Genomic DNA, 16,245 nt, shown 5'->3' on the forward strand with positions numbered 1-16,245 from the left:
ATGTTGTTATAAATGAAGGCCCACAATCCTCATATGCTGTCTAAGCTGTAACAGATCTGCCTAGCTCCAGTTAACACCTACTGCCATGATTCTGCTCTACTACTTGGATGTAAACAAGCGACTGATAGCATCGATAGCATCTCACTGACGCTGTATGTCTGGTGTTTAGATCTAAAACGACCGCTTTTGCTCAGGCATGTGAATGTTAACATGCAAAGAGTCTTGCATGAAAAAATGATTTAATATTATTTACCTGCAGACGGTGTGATTCTGTATTTAAAAAATAACGCTCAGTTTTGACTAGCTATTTTAAAGCAATAAAAGTTGTGTTTAACTGGACATCTGTCTCCCAGAAACGTCCCTACTTTTGTAGATAGATCTCATTTCCATAAACTTGAAAGGTACTCTGTTTTCTGTCTCTATATTGAAAACATTATGGCTGTTGTGTTTTTATTTGTGAGCTAAAATTGCCATGATATTTTGTGATAGCAGATGGTTTCTCTCCAAACTGAGTTGTGCAGAGCATAAAAATGAACTCCCCTGCTCCCTGCAGTATTGAATAATGGTATTATCCATGTATTCATGCCAGATAGACTATTTATACACTATAAATAGGTTAGTAGTCCAAATTTTGGCACGGCAATTATTATGAGGGGATTTATAAACACAATAAGGGTTAAATGAGTCATATGGCCTGATGCTCTCATGCGGTGTGAACCATTTGGCCGAACCATGAACTGTTTTCCTAAACTGAATAAAAACAAGTAAGTATTGAGTTGCACCAGTGTTTCTAGCTATAGCTATGGTCAAGTAAACTCCCCCTCACTGGCTGAAGTCCAGCATGTAGTAAAGAGTCCGTATCCATGTCTGATCCATCGGTGTGAAGGAGTCCAGGGAGTCTCAGAGCTGGAGTGTTGTGCTGGGAGTGAGCGCTCCCAGCCTGCCTGTATAAGAGCTGTTTGCATAAAGAGCAGGGATGAGACAGAGGCGGTGCAGCTCTGGGACTGTCGACAACTCTGCAGCGAGGGCGAGTCCGCGCTCTGCAAACTGCCTGACTGTGGAGAGGAGAGACACTGCTGCAGGTTAGACTCTGTTTGGGATTTCTTTTTCAAATAGCAGGGACATCTTGGTGCTATTTTAGAGGCGTCATATGGAACACTTGGTCTGCTATGAAATGCTACTTTAGGATTTGTGATTGCTGGCTGTGTTTCAGACTTTGGTATACACTTTCCAGGTTAGCATTTGCTGATTTTAATGTTTGCTGTGCTTGTTGGATGTACTGTCCCTGCTTTTAAGATTGTTTTAATGAGAGAAATACATGGCACATATGAAGTCATGTCAGTACAAAGCATGTGAAATGTAAATGATTTATATTTCACCCAGTGGAGTTTCATGTTGTTATTGGGCTGCTTTTTCTAATCTTTTTTCCCAACATCATTACAGTTTATTTCACTCTGTACTTTCTGTACTGTTTTTATTTATTTGTAAGAGTTGATGTGTCTCTCCTCCATAATTTTAAGATCTGAACGGGTTTTCAGCACGTTTTCAAACAGTTTCACTCATTACAGTGCAGTCATATAAATGAAGTAATTCCCTTCAAACACCAGGATCATCAAACTGAGTTTGCAGAAAAGTTGCAATGAATGTTTTTTAAGCTGGTTTGCAAATTTTCTGTTCAGATTAATGTCTACATTATTGAGATGAAGTTTTGAAAGTTAGAGTATTTCTATTTCATTAATATTTGGATGCCTTTGGAGGGTTTGAAATACTCCCTATTTATATATACTCAAAATTTTCCTTTTGTGTGCTTTAGTATTTCTCCTTTTTTCATAGTTTTTTCCTTTTGAAAAACAATAACTGATCAGTGCAGTGGCCTTTAGGTCAGCTGCAAAATTATTTCATAGAATAAAAAAAGTAACATGACATTTAAAAGGGAAAAAGTTTGATTAAACACATTCATATTTGGTGCAAAGTGAAAAAAACTGTTACTTACTGTTGCACATAAATGTTTGGTGAAATTATTTTGTTCCTTTTTTGATAAATTAAAGTGTATAATAATAATAACAATAATAATAATAATAATAATAATAATTATTATTATTATTATTATTATACTGTTTTTATTATTATTATTATTATTATTATTATTATTATTATTATTATATTAACATTATTATAAATTTAATAAAAACAAAAATAAAATAATAATAATAATAATAATAATAATAATAGTAATTATTATTATTATTATTATTATTATTACTAAATACCAGTTAAAAAAAGATTTATTTGTGTTTAATGTTACATTAATTGTGTTATTATTTATTATAAATTAATAATTAAATATATTATTGCTGTATTTTGTTAAATATTTTAGCATTTAATCAATAATTTTTATTTATTTATTTATTTATTTATTTATTTACATGTTTACATTTAGTTGAGAATTTCTGCAATTGGCCTTCAGGGCCTCCGTAGTTTCTTACTCTTGCTCAGGGGTTCTCAAACTTCAGCATGCCAGTGACACCCTAGCAGAGACCCCCCTTTTGCATATTTCTTTTAAATTACATGCTTGATGAAAGACAACATCAAACACTGAACAGTTCATATCTAAGTACAACTTAAGCCCGACTGTAACGATTGCAAACCCATGCGTAATGATCTTTTTCTTCATGAAAAGCTGTCATTGTTGTTCTTTCCTCTTTATTTAGTAAAGAAATGCTCCAGAGCTACACTGTGGCTACATCTGGGCTATACGCTACACTGGGGTAGCTAATGCTACTTACTTTGAGTACGTCTACACCCCGTTGTAGCAGGCGTTTGCACAGTCGTTTTAGACTAGAGCTTTGCACACTGAATTTGTCTGAAGACAGACATGGAATCTGGCCTGTACATCTGTGTTGCAAGGTTAGACACATGCATGATGCCTTTTTATTTGAAATCCAAAGATCAACACTGAAATTGAACTTTTAAAGATATTTAGTTCGTTTATTTACTAAACATGTTAATGTCACAAGTAATGCTATGAGTTGATTTTTATTTTGGTTCCATGCCCCACCTCTTCCTTTCAAGTTTTTGCGACCCCACTCTTGCACCCAGGAGGTCAGGACCCCAGCTTTGATGTGGACTGATTTAGCAAACTCCGGACAAATGCAAGTTGGGGTTTCTGTTTCAGGACTCTCTCACATGAAAACGTCTTGTATTTAAAATATACAAGATTAAACCATCATCTCTCCCTTTTGAGAACATCCTGTTGTTTTTTGTTTGATTTCTAGACCACCTTGTTCTGAAACTAAACATATTAATCTAGAAACTCCACCATCCTCTCCCTGTTGCTCATCCTGGCTCTGGTTGTGCTGCTAAATCCAGAAGATTGGCCAAGACGACACTCACTTTCCACTTAAGCCTTATTTATCTCCTCAGTCTGAGACGCTGCCCATTAGTCTGGACAGCTCCTTTTCTGTGCTGGGCATATGTTGCGTTCTTCACTGGTGTTAAGCACTGTTAATGGTTCTCCCCCAGTCTTCAGGAGGATAAAATGTCCTGGGTAAAAAGTGGGTCTTGATGTCAGAGAAGTACGCTGGTCTTATAAGCTGTGACATCTGCTTCACACTGAGCGCTCTGCTGCCTAAAAAAGTGCTATTTTGTTGTGGGTTTGCCTTCATTTTAAGTGACAAATCCCAAACATGTTCGCAGTGAGCAGCAGGAGTTGATTATGCAACATATCCAGCAGCTGAAACAGTGAGACGATGTTGTTGAAGACTTGAGTTCAAAATGGCATTCACGACATTAAACTTAGCAGAAGAAATATAAGCTCTGGACCCATACAACATAAAAGAACAACCCTCTCTTCTTTTTAGTACCACTTTGGTGCTCAAATCTCTCCCCTCCATGAAACCAGCTGGTCTGACATGAATCATTTAAATCCAGGAAGGGCTGCTAGCTCACAAAGTTTTTTGAAGCTGGTTTTTAATTCATCAGGTTTTTCTTGGCTTTCCATTAGCGGGGACACATACAAGTTTTAACACCAGACTGAGGACAGGGTTTTTCTTATTTCCATTTTTTTTAGATGTTTTTTCTTTATTTCTATCTTTGCAAGAGCTGAAGTTTTTACTCAGCTACACCACCACACTGACGGCCTTTTCCCTGCAGATTGTCAGGTCTGGGGGTGTTTTGGTCTCTCTAAAACTATACTTTCATTTTTTTAAGACTTCTTTTTCTGTCTCTTTCTTTCCAGGGTACTCCAAAGGGCATGCCACTGATGAAACTACAAATGTTTAGAGGACTGAGCTCGAGTCAGACTCCAACTTGACTGCTACTGGTTATGAAAATCTGCACTACAAGACTGAAACGGTATGTTGTGACAAGCTAAACTAGAGTTGTACATCAATTAATCAATGAATTAATCATGATTAATCACATTTTTAATCACATGAATCAAATAAAGTCAAAAAGATGTTTTTATAGTGTTGACTTTATTTATATGAGTACTGCACTGCCATACCAGTGTGGTCTGAATGCATTACTTAGAGCCCTGGTTCTCAGCTCGTGGGTTGGGACCCAATAATGGGCTGTAAAGCCATTTCCCATGTGTCACAAATGCATGCCTGGAGAAATATGTGACCAAAAGTCTACGATGTGCTTTTATTCTGACGGATATTTCTCCATCTCTTTGTTTTGCCACATCTTTTGTTCCATCTAAACTCCAAACTGGCCGTTTTTTCATTAAAAACTTTTGATTATGATTGAAAAATTAAGAATTTGGGTCACAGTATGTTGGTAGTGGGTCCTGAGGCTAAGCCAGTTGAGAACTGCTGATTTAGTAGGGGACTATTCGTTCAACTGCACACAACTTCAGTTTCATATTTACTTTTTCAGAGATATAATCAAGAAAGCATGACATAAGGAAGGGATCCTGTCCTGACATTTGGTAGCTTTAGCCTTGAAAAAACAAGTCATAACAATAACTCTGCAGGCATTATCAAAACTCCCACCATTTATTGATTTTAACTGGCCAGTGAGGGAAAGGTAACATTGATGAGAGTAGCACTGCTCGAAAGGTTGAACTGCTTCCGTCTCTTTTTCCACTCAGAGTGCTAAGCACAGAAATTTCTGCACAACTTTGGCTCTGAATGTGCAGGTCACAACTTGTCCACGAGAGCGTTTTGGAGTTGTTGGATTGTGTATTTGATGAGTTTGATGAGGGAAAGCCGTAAACACCGTTGGTCTCTATAGCAATAGCTGAGCAGCTGGTATGTCAGCCCCCCAGATCTAAAAATAGCTTGCACCGACAACTAAAGGGAATGAACCTACTACTAAGACTTTAGGGATTATGACAATGGGGGAATTTGCCAAAATGTTGAGGTAGCTATCCCTTTAAATTGAGTGCAGCTAGCACTAAAAAGCCATGTACAAAGCCCTTTATAAAGTAAGGAAGAATGCATGTACAAAATGACTTGCTGAAGGTCATTGATTTTGTAGCTTATGTGGCACCGCTGACACTTTTCAGGAATTTTATTTGATTTTAACCTTTGTTTAACGAAGACTGGGGCTGCATAGTGGCTCAGGAGTTAGCGCTGTTTGCCTCACAACAAGAAGGTTCTTGGTTTGCTTCCCGGTCAGGGCCTTCCTGTGCATGCCTGGGTTCTCTCCCAGTACTCCAGCTTCCTCCCACCACCACAAACATGCTGGTTAGATTGATTGATCCCTCTAAATTGGCTGTAGGTTTGAGCGTGCCTGGTTGTCTGTATCTGTATGTCAGCCCCGATTGACTGGCAACCAGTCCTGGGTGTACCCAGCCTCTCACCCAATGCCAGCTGGGATAGGCTCCAGCCCCCACGCGATGATGTGGCTTGCATGTAAAGAATTTTAACATAATCAAAAACAGACAAAAATGCTGCTTGAATGGGTTTCTTCCTTGCCCAGTAACCCAGTTAAGACTCATAATAATGCCAGGAAACTTTATTACAAATTACTTTGTAATTTGAAATCTTAAGCTAAGATCATTTTTAATTTCTGTGTTGATAAAAACCCGCTTTTATTTTAAAAAGCAACAAAGAAACTTCTGGTGGTTTGAAATTTGTGGCAATAGCATTTTCATGGAAAAATGATTTTGCTATGGAAAAAAAATAAATGAAAATACTTAAAGGGAATGTTAAAAAAAAGTTAACTGTTTGATATTAAAAAGTGCAGGTACGTTGACTTTCCCAGCTGACCCAAGGTCTGGTCCAACCCAGCGGGTCCTGGGCATTGTATGTGAGCTGGATCAGGCCCAGGAAGAAGCACCCGGTGCCTATAGAACACTGATCATCAAATGGTGGCCCGGGCCCAAAGCATCCTGTCCGGCCCCCGAAAGATCATGGGTTAATGAGGCAAAAAGGGGCAAAAAATATCAACAATGTGTTAAAAGTGGGAAAAAATGCTTTTAAAGTTGCAAAAATTGTTGAAAAAAAAATGTAATAAAAGGGGTGAAAAAGTGGCAAATATTGATAATAGAGTGGCATAAAGGGGATAAAACAGTAGAAAAAGGGGTCTAAAGGGTGTTAAAATCTTTCAAAACTTGGGTTAAAGTGGCAAAAAGGGGCCAAAAGTATCAACAATGGGTTAAAAGTGGGAAAAAATGCTTTTAAAGTTGCAAAAATTGTTGAAAAATTGTGATAAAAGGTGTTAAAAAGTATCAAAAATTAGATGAAAAGTGGCAAAAATGGATAAAAGAGTGGCACAGAGGGGATAAACATGCAGGACAAGTGGTTCAAAAGGGTTAAAATCAGGCAAAAATTGGGTTAAAGAGGCAAAAAGTATCAAAAAGAGGGGTTAAAAGTGTCCAAAATGGGTTAATTCTGGTGCTAAATGACAATTAGGGAGGGCATTCTCTTGGATTTTCAGGGGTCCGGCCAATCCTGTTGTCAGGCCTGCTGCATGTCCTGTAGTTTAAAGGAAAATACAAATACTACTGCAATAATATTTCAATCAGACCAAAATGTTCATTTAATTTTTGTGTATTTGAAAATCCGGCCCCCAGAGACTAAATCTGGCCCTCGTGCAAACGTACTTGATGACCCCTGCTATAGAAGCTGCCGCTCCTGCCTCCAACAGCAGACCCTTCCCAACTTCTTTGCACGTCAGCATTATAGTCATTGAGCCAATGCTACCCAAAAGGCCATGCTAAAGCAAAAGCAACTCGTGTTAACACTGACCATTATAATTTTGGCTATTTCTTGCCTTTGTTTGGTGTGTTTGAAAAACTATCAAATAGATCTAACATCCTGTGTCTGTCTCCTCACAGGCTGGGGGTAAGATGTTCGTGGAGTCAGTCGTCAGATGGGGGGCGTGGAGCATCCTGCTCCAGTTCGGGATGGGCGTTTCTGCAGGAAGCTGTCCTTCACGCTGCATGTGCCGATCCGAGACAAAAGAAGTGATCTGTTCAGGAAAACACTTGAACTCAGTGCCAGAGGGCTTTTCTAGCGATGCAAGGCGTTTGGATATATCTCACAATAAGATCAAGACTGTCGGGCGCCGCCAGTTCTCTGGCCTCCAGCAGCTTCAAGAGTTGGATCTCAGTGATAATTTAATCTCCATGATTGAGGTAGAGGCCTTCCAAGGCCTACAGAATCTCAGGACGCTCCGGATTAAGAATAACAGGCTTAAAATCATCCCTGTTGGGGTGTTTTCCGGCCTGTCCAGTCTGCGCTTTCTGGATTTAAGTCAGAATGAGATCCTGGTCTTTCTGGACTATACCTTCAAAGAAATGGTGAATCTGCAAACGCTGGAAGCTGAGGAGAATGACCTGGTGTTCATCTCCCAGAGGGCTTTCTTTGGACTGCAGAACCTGCTAGAGCTCAACATAGACCGCAGTAACCTGACCTCCGTTCCTATTGAGGCACTGTCCCAGCTCCAGAGTCTGACACGTCTTCGCATGCTACGCCTCACCATCTCTACACTACCCAACAACGCTTTCCGACGCCTCCACAGACTGCGCAGTCTTGTGATTGCAAACTGGCCAGCATTGGACACCATTTCCAGTAACAGCCTGATTGGCCTTAATTTGACCTCCCTTGTCATCAGCAGCTGCAATCTAAGCACTATTCCTTATGCAGCACTTCGTCACCTTGTGTATCTGCGCTTCCTGGACCTATCCTACAACCCGATCACTGTTATCCAAGGGAATCTTCTAGGCGACCTCCTGAGACTTCAAGAGTTGCACCTCGCAGGGGGGAGCCTACTGCGAATAGAGCCAGGGGCCTTTAGGGGGCTGGCATACTTTCGCATGCTTAATGTGACCTCCAACCAGCTCACTACTTTGGAGGAGAGCGTCTTCCACTCAGTGGGGAACCTTCAGGTGTTGCGGTTAGATGGGAACCCCCTGGCATGCGACTGCCGGCTCCTCTGGGTCGTCCGCCGCCGATTGCGGTTGAACTTTGACGGACATCAGCCCACGTGTTCATCGCCTGATGCGGTGAGACAGCGTGAATTCAGAGACTTCTCCGAGAAGGAGCTACCGAGGTTGTTTACCTGCCGTCCTGCTCGTATCATGGATCGCAGGCCTCAGGAGGCAAGAGTCGAGGAGGGCACCACAGTTCTCTATTCCTGTAAGGCTGAAGGGGATCCAGCCCCAGCCATCACCTGGATCTCATCCCATAAAAATGTGGTTTCTCCAACGGGACGAATCAGAGTTTTGCAAAATGGAACTCTAGAAGTGCGATTTGCTCAAGTTCAGGACAGTGGCACCTACCAGTGCCTGGCAGGGAACGCAGCCGGCAATGACAGCCTGACAGTAGGACTGTATGTGAAGGGACTCCCTCGTAACAGAACCATCCCCTTCCTCGCTGAAGAGGCCTGGGCAGAGCCTTCAAATCCCCAAGCGGCCAATTCCTCAGCTCAAATGGCAAAGCCATACCCCTTTGACGCCAAGACCCTGATCATCGCCACCACCATGGGCTTCCTGTCTTTCCTCAGCTCGGTGGCCATATGTTTTGTGTTTATGTTTTTCTGGAGCCAGAGCAAAGGTCAGATCAAGCATACGGCGACTATTGACTTTGTTCCTCGGTCTTCCATGGGCGGAGGAGGTGATGGAGGTGACGGTGGCCGGTTCACCATGAAACTTATTTAAAGCCAGAAATGAGAGTCTTCTTATTAACTGTGACCTCTTCTGCACTATGGACCCCAAAGGGACGCTCAAGGACAGAGCCCTCTATTCAGAGGCCCCTCTGGAAGGCAAATCATAACCGGTTTGTTCACGTCTAATTTTAGAGTGGAAAGTTACATCTCAGCACCCACTTCGCTGTGTTATCTAACTAATGAATATGTCATGATCCTGGAATAGAAAGATGTACAAAGATTGTAGGCAGAGCTGTCTCATGGTTGCTGTGCTTTTTTCCAGCTAATTTCAGATTGATTAACTGGCACAGGTTGATTTTTTCTATGTAGCATGAAATTATAGAGTACTTTTCATTTTCAATATATTTACAGATTTACTCTACAAGGCAGATTGGGTTTCACACTTCATCTTTAAGGTTGCAGCATTGCAGAAACACACCAGGTGCTTGTTCACTCTTATTGTACGAGTTGGCTCGGCTTAATATCTTCAGTTGGCAATATAAGGTCCTTTTGACCCTCCGGTTGCTATCTGTTCTTGTCCACAGGGGATCATGTCCATGAAAGCTAATATAGCATCAACCATATGTCTCTAAATCCCATTTAACATGTCTGCATCAAATGCATGCTGTAGCATGCACTGTAGTTTCTGATGTTACACAGAAGCCTACATATGAAGCCTGATGTGCACATCCTTTAAATGTTCAACCCTAATGCCAAAAAAGTTAGGACACAGCCTGAAATGGAAATAAAAAACAGAAAGCAATGATTTTCATATCTCATCAACCATTATTTTAAGGTGATATTATGATATAATCTAAATTTTGATTAACTGCCTGGCCCTAGTTGCCACTGTCATATTCAAGATGAGCTAATATTTTTAATGAAATGGTAAAATGTGTCAGTTTCAACATCTGATATTCTTTATGATTTATTGGGAGTACAAAATGGATTTATGAGATTTGTAATCATTGCATCCTGTTTTATGTCCTGTGTTATGACCCCCAGGTCAAATTTCAGTCCGATAAAACATCTCCAAGTTTATAAAATACGCTTCAAAATCATGAAAAATGAGGCAGTAAAATCTGCTCCAGGATGGTGTGGGCGTGTCTGTTGAATAAGCTGAAGCCACGCCCACTCAGGAGAAACACTATCCTCTCAAATTAAAAAAAAAAAAAAAAAAGTCACAATCTAAATGTCGATGTTATGATCAGAGTGCAGCTGCCTGGCTCTGTGCCGGAGAAGAGACAAAGTCTTTCTGGTTCAAATCTCTGTTATTATGCTTTAAATGATCCACAGACCATTGTGGCTGATAGATTTGGCAAATTTACCTCACACTTGACAAAAAAAAAAAAAAACAGCATTTAACTGACTGTTAACCCTTTAGGCGCCACAGTGTTTTCAAGAAAATACTCAATTGTGGTATCAAGACTTCAAAAGGTTGTAGTTTGAAAGTGGTTAGAGATAAAGGCATACTGTAAATGAGAAAACTCTTCAATATGACCCAAAGTTTGTGGTGGGAGTAAATTCACTCAACTAATTTGCATATTCTGACATCTTCAAGCACCTCCACTGCCAAGGCTTCTACCACGTCTGCCCCTACCTCCGCTGTGTTTTTTTCCCGCTACCTTCGTCAATATTCGTGTTTTGACCACCCCTGCGACCCCCACCATGTCCCCACCCCGGCTACCGTGAGGAAAAGTACCGGCTTCAGTATGTGCTCCTTGTGGACTCTCATGGCGCACAGACTGCTCACAGATGCACGGCAGTTTCAGTGTCACCAGACAACTGGGTGTATTGACCACCCCTGAAATCCCCACCACATCCCCTCGTTGGCATTCGCCGATTACTCCCACCCAGGACTCGGTGAGGAAAAGCATCAGCTTTGGTATGTGCTTCTTGTGGACTCTCATGACGCACGGAGTCGCTGTGGCTCAGACACACTGGCAGTCTCAGTCTCGCCGGACGACTGAACGTCATCATCACAGGGGTGAAAATTCTACTATTCCTCCCGAAATTGTAAGTTTTCTCACCACAATTCGCTCTCGTTCTCTCTTTTATACACCGGCTACAACCACTACTACCACTTCCTCGTCTCCTTGACCGGCGGTGCGTCTATCAAACTCTCTCTCTCCAAAACCCGGCCCACAAATGCTGCTGGGATTAAAGTTACTCATGTCCGCCATCTCCTGGTGTAAAGTAGTAACAACATTAGGCACCACATTTGCAGCTACAGCCTGTTTAATTCAGCAATATTGCGACTTTGGCGCTTAAAGGGTTCACTTTCAATAAAGGCAGTGACATCAGCTAACAACAGACTGAACTGACATGAACTGCTCTGTGATTTTTATATTGTAATGTTAGAGGGTGGGGTAATTCTCCACTGGGTTTGTGGCATCATCAGCCCACATATTTGCCACGCCCACATTAAACCCAGCTAGGAAAGAGGTGAAAAGCTTTCTAACAGTCTCAATCCAGAATTCAGTCACATGTAGATCTCAGTTTTTTCCAAATGTTTACAGCAACCATATTTCAGCATACAGACACAAAGTTTGGATTTCACTTTACAGGGTCTTTACATTTAACACAGTGTCCCAACTTTTTTGGAAATAGGGGTCAGTGCTCCTGCAGTTATAGAGTGAATTTAATGCAGTAGAACAACAAATGAATTGAGCTACTTTCAACCAAATCCAACAGTTTCAGTGTGACAGTGGCCCAAGTATGTAGCGTTCAGGGCGCTTCTGTGAACCAGCGGCGCAGATTTGATGCAGAATTAATCAAGTTCAACATGTGAGAGTGTGACTCTGAAGCTTTTGATACTTGCAATAAAAACTTGGAATGAACTTGTCAAACAAATTCAAACTCTTCACTTTTATCATTTGGAGTTGGCGGTACATTTCAGGTATGCTGCATCTGAAACCTGCCTTCTGTAGCTGATTTTAAATGAACATGCAGCGGTGTAAATGGACTGATAGCTTCTGTACATAGGAATGTACCCTTTTTCATTTCATGCTTAGTTGGGTCCAAATTGGATCTCTGTTTTTCCTTGTATCATATTATTTTATCTTGTTATGACACCACATCATGCTTTTTTTGCATCAGAAGACGCTTTTTTCTCTTTGTTTTTTATATATTTAAGACACCACTTTTGTATTTTTCACACACAACACTGACGAATATGTGCCTCAGTATCACTCTCACCATGGACAGAGGAAATGCTCACCTGATGGTTGTAATCTTGTAAATATTTAGGTCAAGGGCGTTTGTGTGAGCGCGCTTTCATTTTATCTAGTTCTGGGGATTAGTGTCACTCAAACACGCCACTCTTGTTGTGTATAAAGGTAACCGTGCAGACTCAAACAATGCTTTTCTCAGCAGAGATAGGAACACAAAAAGCATTGACTGGTTTGTTTCTTTGCTACATTGTTCTTAAATGACTTGTTTTTTCATTTTACTTTATTAAATGCCTACATTTAAACTTTGATTGTGTTTGTGATTATTGTCTTGGAAGGCTATCAAACAGGAGCGACGAAACAATACAATCATATTGAAACCAATCTCTCATCTGAAATTACTCCATTGTTGGGAAACTGGCACGGTTCGAACACTTTTCTTGCATAACCAAAGCACTTAATCTGTGTGCTGTGGGTCCTTTGTGAGGACTTTGTGTTCAATTTGAGATAAAAAAAGGGCTCAGTCGCTCTTCTGTAAGACAACAATGCTACAGCTGGCATGCAGCCACATGTACATTGAAGAACAGAAGATTATGTATGCAGATTGTCTTCTCTCTCTTTAGGCATGTGTGCCCAAGCTGAAATATGAATGAATGTCTTTAGACATTTGCTGACATTTCGTGTCTCCCCCTGCAGCGCATCCTTCACTGCTGATTCGCCGTCAACAATAAAAACAGAAAAATGCACTTCAGAGTAATAAACCAAACATGAACCAATGAATTTCACTCGCTTCAGCTTAGCACACTTTAAAGAGTTGCTGTGCTCAGCGTGGATTCACTGAACAGAGAATCATTTTGTCCATCTAATGCAGTTGCCTGGACTAACCCAAAGGAGAAAAAAGGAAAAAACCTGATAATCACGTGTACGAGCAGAGATTTAAACCCTTTTGGATTACCTCTGCATGTCTCAATCTGTTATATAGGTCTGTCTGGCGGGTGCTATCCCCCCGGCCCAGCTCGGCCTGCCACATTATCTATTTTAATACAACTATTTGCTCCCATTGGACAGAAAGCCAAGGGGGCAGATTAAAGTGGTGTTATAAGCCACTCCCCCACCATGACTGACATGCACACACCACCTAGAACATTATGGCCTCCTTGCATCTGCTGCTGGATTAGTTTCAGGCTCCTCCTGTGGTTTAATGGTTGGGAAATGGAGGGATTTCTTTACAGCATGAGATGCATTTTACATTTGGGCTGCAGATGTGGTTGACGCTGTTATCCACTGTGACTGGGGAATAGGCTTAAATGATTAAGGCAACTAAATTACAAGCAGCTATGGTGGCAAGCTTAATGTTCATCTGGTAGCAAGGAAGTTTTAAAGGTGACATAATGAAAAATCTATGCTGTGCTTTAGTCAAAGTGTACGATCAAGCACCAGAGGAGGGTTTTTATCCCACATACAGCAGCTCCAAACAGGCTTGGTTTTGGTTTGTGTCCCTTTAAATGCAAATGAGCTCATCTTTTGTCTTAACCCATAAGGACCCACACCCAGTTATCCTAATGGAAAAATTATTGGGGGTACAACACTAACTATGTATTTTCATTTGTATTTATACAGCATAGGTCAAAATTAATTAGATTTATAACAACAAAGGTCATTTTTCAGTTTTTTTCCAACACAAAAACAAAGTGAATGGGCCCTCCCCAGTCATGATTTGTTTATGACATCAATGCATGTATGCTGGATTCATAGAATTTGGGCTTTTAATCCCTTTTCACTACTGTTCCTGCTCATTTATGCCACTTTTTCTGTTCTTAGCCCATGTTTTCTACTTTTATCTCATTTCTTGCCAATTTTGAACCCAATTTTTGACCTCATCTGGTCATTTTTACAACTTTCTGCCATGTTGAACACATTTTTGTCACTTTTTAACCGCTTTTCAACATTTTCCAATAATTAACCCCTTTTTGCATTTCAGTGAACCATTTTTTTGCCCATCTTAGAATTAAAATTCTGTGACTGTATGCTACTTTGAGCTCTTCTTTTCCAATATTAACTCATTTTTGTCACATTTTAACCTGTTGAAACTGGTTTATCTGGTGATTTTAACCCATTTTTGTCACTATTTAACTGCTTTTCTACATTTTCCAATAATTAACTCCTTTTTGCATTTCTGTCAACCATTTTTTGCCCATCTTAGAATTAAAATTCTGTGACTGTATGCTACTTTGACCTCTTCTTTTCCAATATTAACTCATTTTTTTTTTTGTCACTTTTTAACCTGTTTATACTGGTTTATCTGGTGATTTTAACCCATTTTTGTCACTTTTTAACCACTTTTCAACATTTTCCAATATTTAACTCCTTTTTGCATTTCTGTGAACCATTTTTTGCCCACCTTAGAATTAAAATTCTGTGACTGTATGCTACCATAGGCTCTTCTTTTCCAATATAAACTCTTTTTTTGCCACTTTTTTTTAACCTGTTTATACTGGTTTATCTGGTGATTTTAACCCATTTTTGCCACTTTATTGCCCATTTTGCCTCTTCAACCCATTTTGGTCCATTTTTGCCACTCTTTTACCCCTTTACCATTTCTCAACATTTTCCACCCATCTGTCCCCCTCGTTTTTTTTTTTTTTGTAGAAAATGTTTGCCACTTGAATCCCATTTTCCTCTTTTGAACCCTTTCACCTCTGTTTCCATTCCTTTTGCCAGTTTTTTTTTCAACATCCATTCTATTTGTTTCCACTTTTAACTCATTTTTGTCAATGTTTAGCCATATCAGCTCATTTTGCAACTTTTTTGCTACTTTTAACCCGTTTATATAATTGAATATATATATTTTTTTCAAAAATATAAAATATGATTATCAAAGCTTAACTTTAGAAAGGATCATGATTTTGCCAACCTCAGTGGGCCCCCTGTTTGTCTCTCCTTTATCCCCCCTAATGGACCAGCCATATGACATGATCAGAATGTTGAGTGTGTTTTACTCAGGGACTTCATGAATGAACTTTTAAAGGTCATGTGACACCTGTGTTACGGTGGGTCCTTATGGGTCAAACATAGAATATAGAATATGAGGGGTGAAAGTGATAAATATTAAGGAGTTTCTGAAAATTAATGTGATTTTTTAATGACAAAAATGCATCTGATTAGAACAATGAAGTGAAAAAAATCTTTGGTCATTTATATAATTTAAGGCTGAAAAGACACGCCCACTATCCCTTTCCTCTATTCCTATTGGCCACAGCATCATCAGTCCCAGCAGCTTCAGAGATTTCTAGGTTTAATTATTATTTTGATTATTAGCCATAAATTCAAGGAATAATTACCACCAGAGTCTGAAACAGTGATCCTCAGTCTTGATCAACAGCATTACATTAACCACAATCCTACAGTCCTACAGTGAAGAATCTGATTTGTCGATTCCCCAATTAAACTTCTCTGTACTACTTTGTTCAGTGAATTTAAAGGTTGATTGAATAGGAAATAAAGATTTATGGTCATGTAGGAGACACAAGCAAGTATTTAGGCCTTGTTCTAAGAAGGAGAGGGTTTATTCTGTGTCTTGGGAAGCAGTACCACATTACCCATAATCCTACAGTGTGAGAGCAATACCTTTGGTTGGTGGTGCTGTTAATTTTGGCTAGAAGAGAAGTTAATAGTTGGGGAAGAATGGGGTGGAAATTGTTGAGCTCTGTGCAGATGTCACTGGCCTCCAGATCAGCCACTGGAATAAAAATAAAAATCAATTACAGTGAATGGTTTTAACCTGTAGAGGGCGGTCACTATGCTCATTTTAAACACAAAAGTAGACTTTAAATGACTTGCTTATATGGTTTAGTTAAAGCTAGCTTAATCAAATGCAAATGAAGCTGTGATAGCTAAGTTAGCTAAGTAAGCTACATAGATAACGTAGCTACATAACTAACAATGTTAAAGCTAAAGCAAACAAAACCAGTTATGCAAA

The 16,245-nt window shown here is 39.9% G+C and overlaps 1 protein-coding gene across 1 annotated transcript in view; it reads left to right on the forward strand.

Annotated features, from left to right (window-relative positions):
* Window positions 1–10,193, forward strand: part of lingo4b (leucine rich repeat and Ig domain containing 4b) — a 44,319-nt gene extending 34,126 nt beyond the window's left edge. Inside the window, exons 2-3 of the mRNA XM_041793132.1 lie at window positions 4,238–4,353; window positions 7,286–10,193. Coding sequence (XP_041649066.1) covers window positions 7,298–9,109 — 1,812 coding nt within the window. The 5' untranslated portion in view covers window positions 4,238–4,353; window positions 7,286–7,297 and the 3' untranslated portion in view covers window positions 9,110–10,193. The remainder of the gene's footprint in view (window positions 1–4,237; window positions 4,354–7,285) is intronic.
* The last annotated feature ends 6,052 nt before the right edge of the window (window positions 10,194–16,245 follow it).

Source organism: Cheilinus undulatus, linkage group 8 (assembly GCF_018320785.1).
Source record: "Cheilinus undulatus linkage group 8, ASM1832078v1, whole genome shotgun sequence".
In the NCBI taxonomy this organism is placed as follows: domain Eukaryota; kingdom Metazoa; phylum Chordata; class Actinopteri; order Labriformes; family Labridae; genus Cheilinus; species Cheilinus undulatus.